This window comes from Pediculus humanus, genomic scaffold (genome assembly GCF_000006295.1).
Source record: "Pediculus humanus corporis 1103172107869 genomic scaffold, whole genome shotgun sequence".
NCBI classification, from domain to species: Eukaryota; Metazoa; Arthropoda; class Insecta; order Psocodea; family Pediculidae; genus Pediculus; species Pediculus humanus.
The window spans coordinates 354,610-364,636 of NW_002987447.1; the positions used below are offsets into that span (position 1 = coordinate 354,610).

Sequence of the window (10,027 nt, forward strand, 5' to 3'; positions counted from 1 at the left end):
TTATAGCAATGCCAGTTTCTAGAAAAGGAACGGTAAAATCCACGACGGCTTCTCTTTCAGAATTAATCATTAAAGATGTCATAACCATATCCGTTTTTCTATTAACTAAATCTGCTATTAAACCATTCCATTTTCCATTCTGTTAAACAAAAGAAAAAAAAAAAAGGGATAGTTTTAACTAATTGCTCTTAATTTAAATTAAAGTCAATAAAACTTCAATTTAATTAATGTGTTAACTTTAATAAAGTTTTACCTCCAAAGTCCCCCATTTTCCATCTTCCACTCTCACAAGCTCATATGTAAATCCCAATTCTTCAGCAAATTTTTCAAGAAGATCAATACAAAAACCGCTACAACACTGATAAAAACTTCCATTTCTAGGAGAATCTGAAACTTCTCTGGAAATTTGATTAAAAAACATTAATTTATAGGCAAACTTGTTTTGTGGTATATTGAAAAACTTTTTTATACACCTTTTTTTTCGTTTGTTTTCTCTTATTAACATTATTATTATTATTATTATTATTACTTCCTTTTGTATATAATACGTATGTAAATTTAACAAATTTACATATGTAATTCACACACACATCAAATAATTTAATTCATAAATTTTTCATGAATAAAACAACATATATATTTTCTTTGATTATTTTTACTTTTTAATAACTAATTATAATTAATTCTTTAGTGGTCATCAAAATTAGTTTTAAATGTGATACAAGGCCTGGTGAACACAAAAAGGTACATTTTAACATCCTTACCAAAAACCTTTTCCCCTCCCTCCCTCCCTCCCCTATTACATATTAATAACTTTGTATAATTTAAAATAAATTAAAACTTACTCTAATAATTCAACATCTTTAGCAATTCTGCAAAGGACTCCACGATTCATGGAACATTTTCCTGTCACGGGATCAGGTGGAGCTAAATTTATATAAGGAGGTTCTTCTAAAAAAGTAATTTTCATGTGAAATTTTTCTGGTACGCCTTGAGGAGGTGTATGACTGTTACCAGGCCATACAATATCTTTTATATCTAATCCTTGTTTTTGCCATGATTTCCACACTCCAATCTAACAAAAAATCATTAAAATTATAACTGAATTAGTTTTTATTAAAAGTTTCTTTAAAACTTTAATAAAACCTCTTACCTCTTCCCAAACTAATTGTTTACTTGTACCAGGTCTCAAGTTCATTATTTTAAGTTCTGCTGATTTTAACAAACCGTCTGCTGTAAATTCAATATTTGGTTTACCATGTTCTCCTTCCACGCTAACGTTTCGCAGGTACCTGTATGTAAAATGTTAAAATTTTTAAAACGTTTTTAATTTAAACAATCAATTAAAGGTTATACAGATTAACAACCTGAAAAATCTATCACCGATTTTCCATCTGCCATCACCAATTTGTTTTCCACAAGATAATTGTGTATTGAGTGACTTATCAATATTTCTTGGATCATTAACAAAATCTTCAACTCCATAAGCATAAACTTTTATGGCTGTCGTAATTTCATTCACCAAACTCTGACTTGATGTATCAAAATGAACACCTTGTAAAAAAAAAAAAAAAAAGTTGAAAATAATTTTTTCATAAAAAAATAAATAGGGTTTTTATATTTAAATATTTAATATAAATCCTAACCTAACATTCCCACAGGAAATTCTCCTGGAGCTTGTACGTCACCAATGACCGATTGTGTAACTACCCAAACATAATTTTCACCTGTTATTTTATAATCTTTAGCTTGTGATAATATATGAGTTGCTTCTTCTCTTGTTGAATATAAAAGCATGACCCTTGATTCGCTATTTACTAATTCTTGAAGATCTTGAGGTTTGGTTACCAAAACGGAATTCAATATTGTAAATCTTGAATAAAAAGAAAAAACTTTTTTTTTTTTTTTTTTGAGCCTCTGATTTTAAATTGATTTTCTTTATAATTAATTTTAAAAATTCATAAAAAACCGTTGAACTTTTTGTTTTATTCAAATTTTCTTTTTTTTTTTTCATCCCTCTTAAAATTATCATAACTTTTTCAAGAATGAATATTTTTATATGACATAAAAAAAAAAAAAAGAAAATTTTTGAAACAGCTTGAAGTAAAAAATAAATTATTAAAATTCGTTTTTGTATAGACAAAAAATTAAATTTTCAAATAGAATTTTCCTTTGTGTAGTTTTTAATTATACACGCACACACGCACCCACACACACACATGCACAAAAGAAAATCAATTTTTAACGTATTATAATTTAATCTTAGACAAAATTATTTTTTTAAATATAAAAATTTTTATTATTTTGTAAATAAAAAAAAAAAAATCCATAAGTTGATGTGATTTGACACATAAAGATATCGAATATCGGTTTTAGAAAAAATGTTTTTAAAGAAAAAATAAAAAATTTCGAATTATATTCGTGACTTTTACTCTATGAAAAAGATTTCAACTATTTTTTCAATAGCTTAAAAATATATTATTAATAATAATAATAATAATTGACTTACTTAAAACGATCTTGCATATTTGTAACGCTTTCTCTTACAGCTTGTACAAAATCATCATGTCCGGCTATTTGACTTGTGACTATGGAAAATTGATGCCATTTATATCTTTCCAAAATACTCAACATGGCCGCCGTTTGATGTTCTAATGATGGTGCCAATTGTAATTGAAGATTCGATTGTGAAGCTCTCTATTTTTTATAAAATAAATGCAATTTATTTCTATTGTTATTTTCCACCGGGAATAATATTATTTTAAGTTAAAAAAAAAAAAAAGAAAAACGAACGGAAATTTCCAGTTTTAATGAAAAAAAAAAAAAGAACTATTTCCGGTGTCATTTAAGAAAAGGGATAAAATTTATATTTACTTTATTTGATGAATTAATTTAAGAAAACCGATAATTTTCAACCGTTTCGTTTATTTATTTACATTTGTTATTTATATATTTATTAAAAAAATTTATGAGAATAATAATAATAATAATAATAATAATAATAATTTCGATACAATTTTATATTTTATTAAAATAAAACGTCAATCAATTTTCTATATATATATATATATATTGAAAATTTAATTATTATTAAATTATTATAAAGATTTTAAACTAAAACTTTTATTATTATTATTATTATTATTTATTGATTGATTTTTACTTTGAATAATTTTATTAATTTTTCAAAGCTCGAAAATATATATAAAGAAAAAAATTTTTTTTTGTTGTTGAAAAATTCTACCACCACGACTTGAAAAAAATCTTTCAAGTATTTTTTTTGTGTTTTAATTAGTTTTAACTTTTAATTAATTAATTAATTAATTTTTATTTATTTATGTATACATAGGTAAACTTACTCTTTCTAAACCCGAATTATCAGCATTCCATGCAATTACAGGAATACCTAAATAACCGGCTAATTGTAAAAAATATTGTGCTGATGCTGTGCTCCTTCCATATTTTTCATAATTCATTAAATACAAAATGGCGGACACGTTAACGGTTAAAAATTCTTGACACAACGAATTTAATATGGCTGTAAAAATAAAAAAAAATTTTTCGTTTAATTATATGTAAAAAGAAAATTTATTCCACCTTAATGTAAATTATTAATTATTAATTCATAAAAATTATTTTTTTTTGTTATTAGCCTCAACCGAATCGAAAATATTTACCATATTATTAACATTATTATTATTATTATTATTATTATTATTTTACGCTTTCCCGAATAATTTTATTTTCCCTCCAGTTAAATTTTTTAAAAAAAAAAAAAAATCTTTTGTGTTAATCTATTGAATAATTATCTATTCATTATTATTATCATCATCATCATTTTTTTTCCCCCTTTACCTTTTTTTTATTATTTTAAGGGTTCCCCTCCCTCCCCCCCCCTCTCTCTCTCTCTCTCTCTCTCACTCTCTTGTTTAATTTTAAATTGGTAAAATTCTTTTAAGTTATTATATAATAATTATCATTAATTTTTTCGAGGAAAAAAAAAACCGTTAAAAAAAAATTTATTAACTTTATATAATAAAGAAACTTGAGACAACAACAACAAACGACAACAAACAACAACAACAACAACAATTCTTAGCACATAAAAAAAATTTTATTTTTATTTTATCAATTGATGTTAATTTAAAACCTATCATTTTCTACATATTTATTGATTTTTTTTCCCCTTTTTTTTTTTATGCCTCGAGTTTCAAATTTTTATTTTTTATTTAATAATAATAATAATAATAGTGGGATAAAAAAATAAAAAAAAAAAAATATGGCGATTACCTGTAGGACTCGGAGTTAACGTCATCATTGTACTTTTAACTTGTTCAGATCCGAATTTATATTTTTTTAAAAATTGAAACCTTTGACCTCTACCCCGATGAAGATTATTAATTGCTGAATTTGTAACTCTTTTATATTCTCGCACTCCGAAATTCGTATGTGGTAAAATAATTGCTATCGTTAACGTATTATTATTATTATTATTATTATTATTATTATTAATAATATTTTTATCGTAGTCGTGATTCGTGGGTGATTTTAAATATCTCGTTACTCTTTTGTCACTTAACAAATCCTCGTGACCGGAAATTGTTTTATTTTTAAATTCGAATAAATTCATTTTTTTAATATTATTATTATTATTATCATCACGATCGTGTTTTCCTGTTGTTTGTACTCCCGAATAATTCAAATTAAATAATTTTTTTTTATCGTTATTATTAAAAAATAATGCATTCGTATGTAAATTAAATAAAATAAATAACGTTAAATAAATCGCGACTAAATATTCACTAAACATTTTTTTAAATTATGTATTTAATAAATAAACGTTTTATTAATTAATTAATTAATTAATTATTATTATTAATATTGTTATTAATTTTCACATCAACTTCACATGTTTTTTTGTTTTTATTATTATTATAACTTTGGCGCGTTTTTTATAAATAAATAACATTTTATTTAAAATTTTAATCACTATTATTTGAAATTTAAGTTTTATTTATGTATTTTCCAAATTTATCATTTTCACCGTTTTTATATTACTAAATAATAATAATAATATCGTGAAATTTTATTTGATTAATCAATGTCAATCTCTAACCGAGAAGGGATAGGGGGGACGGGAGGGACGGGGAAGAGAATTAAATATTTTTTTTTTATTAAAATTATTGTTTAAATATTAATAATAATAATAATAATAATAATAATAAATTGATTTGGTAAAACTACACCCAAATCGATTAATATAAATTGAAAGAAAATGAAAAAAAAGAAAAAAAAACGAACAAAAACCTTTTTTAACGACTGACACAAATGATGTGAAAAATTAATAAAAAAAAAAATTTTCTTTATTATTTTTCCGAACAAGATTTATCACTATTATTATTATTATTATTATTATTATTATTATTATTATTATTATTAATATTATATGGTTTTACACGGTGTTATGTAAAAATTTAAATTTTTTTTTTTTAACGATTATAAATTGACGTAATTTTTTTTCAATTTTTTTTTTTTCAATTTTTTCATAAATTAATAATAATGATAGAAATAATTAATTTTTTTTTGTAAATTTCAATTTCAATTTAATTATAATTTTTTTTTTTTGTTTTTTTCTGTTAAATTTAATAATAATAATAATAATAATAATAATAATAATAATAATAATAATAATAATAATAATAATAAATAGTTTCCCTTATAAAATTATTATTAATTTGAAATATTTTTATTAAAAACTTTTCCGTTATTATTTTTTTAAATATAAACTAATGAAAAATTTCAGCTGATTGTTTTTAAATTATTTAAACAAAAAAATATTTGTGTATATATAATTATTAATTTTAATTGAATTGAATTTAAAAAAAAAATTAATTATTAATAACTTTTAGTCGTTAAATTATTAAATAAACCATATTTAAACACCTTTCGACTTTCGTTTTTCTATTATCAAAATCAAATTATTATTATTATTAATAATTTAAATAAAATCGAAAAAAAAAATTAATTCGTATCACTTAAACAATTTATTATTATTATTATTATTATTATTATTATTATTATTATTATTATTGTAAAATAAAATTTATTTATTTATTTATTTGTTAAAAATAAATCTCTCGTCGGAATGTATACGTTATCACTTGTAAATTATCAGATTTTAATACAAAAATAATAATAATAATTAAAAACGCGACGATGAAAACACAAAATTTTCACATTTTTTCACATTCACGAAATAAAAATAACAACAAATAAATAAATAAATAAATAACTAAAATTTAATGTATTGTGTGTGTGTGTGTGTGTGTAAAATAGTAATAATAATGATAACAAACGCAAAGGGAGTCGCCCTCTACTGTTTTCCCAATGATGATAACAGATTTTCTTTTTTTTTTTTTTTTCTGGACAAAACAGACGCATGCTCTCATCAGGATGTTGCCATGACAATTTTATTCCCTGGCATTCTTTCCTTTTGGACCAACTATGGAAAATATGCATAACTATTTTCCTTTTTTCCTTTTTTTTCCTTTTTTTTTTTTTTACTGTTAACACTAACTAAATACCGTGAGAGGAGATTTTCTCTCTCTCTCTCACTCACGGATGGGTGGTGCTTACTAATCAAACATTTTTTTTTTTTGACAAAAGAGAAAAAACGTACTCGGGGGAGGGAGGGAGTGGGGGTGGGGGGGTCGGAAGGTAAATTTAAATCCGTATTAAATTCAATTAATAATTAATTTGAGTACGAAAAACAAACGAAAATTATTAAGGAATCAAAAAAAAAAATGGGGAAGGGTTGGGAAAACGTAAATGAAAAATTGGAAAAATTTTTTTTTTCAAACAACGACGAAATCACTTATTATTATTATTATTATTTGATTTTAAAATCGGAAAATGTAAGGAAAATTTTTTTGGAAAATGTATTCGTGATGATAATAATAATAATAATAATAATAATAATAATGATAATAATAATGAATCGGACTAGCAAAACTTTTAATTAAAATGCTTTTATATATATATTCGAATAATTTATTAATCTCTTATTAATCTTTTTTCTATCGAAACTTTATTTATTGTATATATATAAAATTTAATTATTGAAATTGTTTTTAAATAAATAAATATTCACTCTCGTCGATTTAATAATAATAATAATATTGTAAAAGGAAAATTTTATATGTAAAAGTATTAGTACTCACTTATTGGACTCGGCGTCATTGTTAACGTTTCGATTTGTGTTTCAATGTCGTATCTTTTGAAAAAATCCAATTTTCTCGTCGTTCCCCTTTTTAATATATTCAATGCGGAACTTGTAGCTTTATTATATTCTCTAAATCCGAAACTTTTATAAGGCAAAAGCAATCTCAATTTAAATAGTATAACCTCTTGTTTGTTCCTTTGATAAACTGCATTCCCATCCGAATTTGATTTCCTATTGTTAGGACCAATATCTGGTAAAATTTCCTTTCCCGATGTGATAATAGGTTTTACATTTCCTATTTTAACACCACCCGTACCACCCGTACCCATACCACCACCTCTTCCCGATGTGTAATTTGTTTTATATGATCTATCGAATGTACCTATTTTAACACCTCCAACTCTACTAACGTTAAATTTTCTATTCGTCCATGAACTACTACTACTACTCATAATTGTATTTGTCAATGATAAAATTATTAATATGTAATAAATTATGTCCGCAATTTTTTTTTTCATATTTTTTTCTTTTTGCTGTTTCTTGAAAACTAATTTAAAACATTAGTTTCCGACCCTGAAAATAAAAAAATTAAAAAAAAAAATTAATTAATATTTTATTATTATTTTTTAGATACATCAATAACAACGCAAAAGGGTCACATTGGTAAGTTTATTTTATAAGTTTTATTAAAAAATTATTAACGGTATAATTATTAGTGGTTTTCTCCCCGGGGAGGGGAGGGGAGGGGGGCGTACAAATCTTGTAAATCGAAAATCGAGAAATTTTCAATACTAAATAAAAAATAACAAAAGAGGAAAAGTTTTCTGATTTGTTGAAACTTTTCTTTCTGTTGCATTTTAATAAAATTTTAATAAGATAAATTAAAAAAAAAAAAATTTTTAATATCAAAACTTATGTATATGCCGGCGACTTGTAGTTATATAATAAATAATAATAATAAAATTTTAAAATTAATAATAAAAAAAAGGTTTAGAAATAATGAAAATAGACATTAAATACTAATAAAATATTATTTTATTTTATTTTATTTTTTTCATATATGTGTCAAACAATTTAATAAAAATAAATAAATAATTTAATTAATCATAAAGTTTACATATCAATAAATAAATAAAAAAATTTTTTGATTTGGAAAATTTTTTAAATTGTTTATTTATAAACAATTTTGAAGAGAGAAAGAAAAAAAAATTATTGTATATTCAAAAGAAAGAAAAAAAAGAGAGACAGGGGAGGGAGGGAGGGGTGGAAACAATACAAAGATTTTTTTTCTTTTTTTTCAAGTACAAATAAATTAACTCCTCCCTTAAAAAATTTACCCTTAAAAAAAATAAAATAAAATTTTTTTACCTAAAATTAATGCATCAACCATTCCAAATTAATTCAATGCATATTTAATTAATTTATTTCACATCACATTATAATTTTATTTAAATAATTAATTTAAAATAAATAAATAAAGAAAAACGTTTTTTAACCGTTCAACGATTCCAAAATAAAAAAAAAATTAAAAAACGCGACAAAAAAAAAAATTTTTTAGAATGTTTTTTAGAAAAAGGTTGGATTCCTACTAAACCAACGCCGCACAATAAAAAGGAGTTTGCGCTTTATAATATTAAAAAAAAAATTCACTTCCATGATAAGAAACCGAATTCAGTTTACGCCCCCCACCCCCCCGTTCCCCCCCAAATCAAACTTTTTTTTGTTTGTGAATAATATATATATATATATATATATATATATATTTATATTTAATTATATTTAAATAAATTATTATTATTGTATTAAATAATATTAAATAATTAATTTTTGTTAATAATAAATCAATATTTAATGTAAAAATTAAAAAATTTTTTTTTTTTTTTCAAATTTGTTTTTATTTAATATTAAAAAAATGAGTAGTGTAGTAGTAGTGGTAGTGGTACTAATGGGGATGCTGATGATCTTTATGAGATTTTTTTTTGACCCAGATTATTTTAAATAATAAATCATATTTTATTCATCTCTCATCCAAATTTTTTTTGTTGTGTGTTGTTATAAATAAATTATCATCATATTATTTATTTTGTTGTTGTTGTTGTCTTTTTTAAATTCTTAAAAAGAATTTTCAAATGTTTTAAAATAAAAAAAATTTTCTATTTATTATTTAAACAAAATAAAATTTTAATTATGTAAAAAAATTTTAAAATTTTCAATTTAATTTTATAAAATGAAATTTAAATATATATATGCTTAATACGTTTTTTACACTCATATAAAAATTTATCGAGTGAAATTAATCTTTAAAATTCGTTTTTAAAACCTTATGTTATTTTTATTAAAACGCCTCAATTTTAAAATTCAATTTTAATTACTAAAGAAAAAAGAAAAAAAAAGTTTTTTGTTTTTATCTTATTTTATAAGCATGCTTATCTTTTAATATAAGTAAATTGAATTGTTTTTATAGTCAAATTTTAAACCGACAAATTTTATTTTGTTTTTATATCGTTTATTTTATGCTTATAATAAAAAAAAATATTTTTTTAAATAGTAATCTTTTGTTTAATATTGGTTGATATTCAATTTTTTACAGTTATAAAATAAAATTGTATATTAAATTGTTTTAAATTTTATATTTTTGTGTTGTAAAATATTTTTCTTTGATGAAAATTATTTTTTATTTATTGCTGAGTAGTTTTCATTTAAACTTGTGCAGAGAAAAAATTCTTAAATAATTTGGATTTTACAATTTGTTTGTTTTTGAATGTGAAAATGAAAAGATGGACACTTTTAAAATATTCTGAAATT

At 22.0% G+C, this 10,027-nt stretch overlaps 2 protein-coding genes across 2 annotated transcripts in view; both read right to left on the reverse strand.

The window, feature by feature from the left end:
- Phum_PHUM390530 (NMDA-type glutamate receptor subunit 1, variant, putative) overlaps positions 1-4,630 on the reverse strand; it is a gene marked incomplete at both ends in the record, with an annotated part of 4,989 nt that extends 359 nt beyond the window's left edge. Inside the window, 9 exons of the mRNA XM_002428511.1 lie at positions 32-139; positions 254-398; positions 846-1,075; positions 1,154-1,292; positions 1,368-1,554; positions 1,647-1,873; positions 2,510-2,697; positions 3,360-3,538; positions 4,291-4,630. Coding sequence (XP_002428556.1) covers positions 32-139; positions 254-398; positions 846-1,075; positions 1,154-1,292; positions 1,368-1,554; positions 1,647-1,873; positions 2,510-2,697; positions 3,360-3,538; positions 4,291-4,630 — 1,743 coding nt within the window. The remainder of the gene's footprint in view (positions 1-31; positions 140-253; positions 399-845; positions 1,076-1,153; positions 1,293-1,367; positions 1,555-1,646; positions 1,874-2,509; positions 2,698-3,359; positions 3,539-4,290) is intronic.
- Positions 4,631-6,470: 1,840 nt separating this feature from the next.
- Phum_PHUM390640 (uncharacterized protein) lies at positions 6,471-7,674 on the reverse strand (the record flags this gene model as incomplete). The annotated part of the gene is made up of 2 exons (XM_002428512.1): positions 6,471-6,502; positions 7,221-7,674. The coding sequence occupies 2 exons, from the start codon at positions 7,672-7,674 to the stop codon at positions 6,471-6,473; spliced, it is 486 nt and encodes a 161-aa protein (XP_002428557.1).
- Between the last annotated feature and the right edge of the window lie 2,353 nt (positions 7,675-10,027).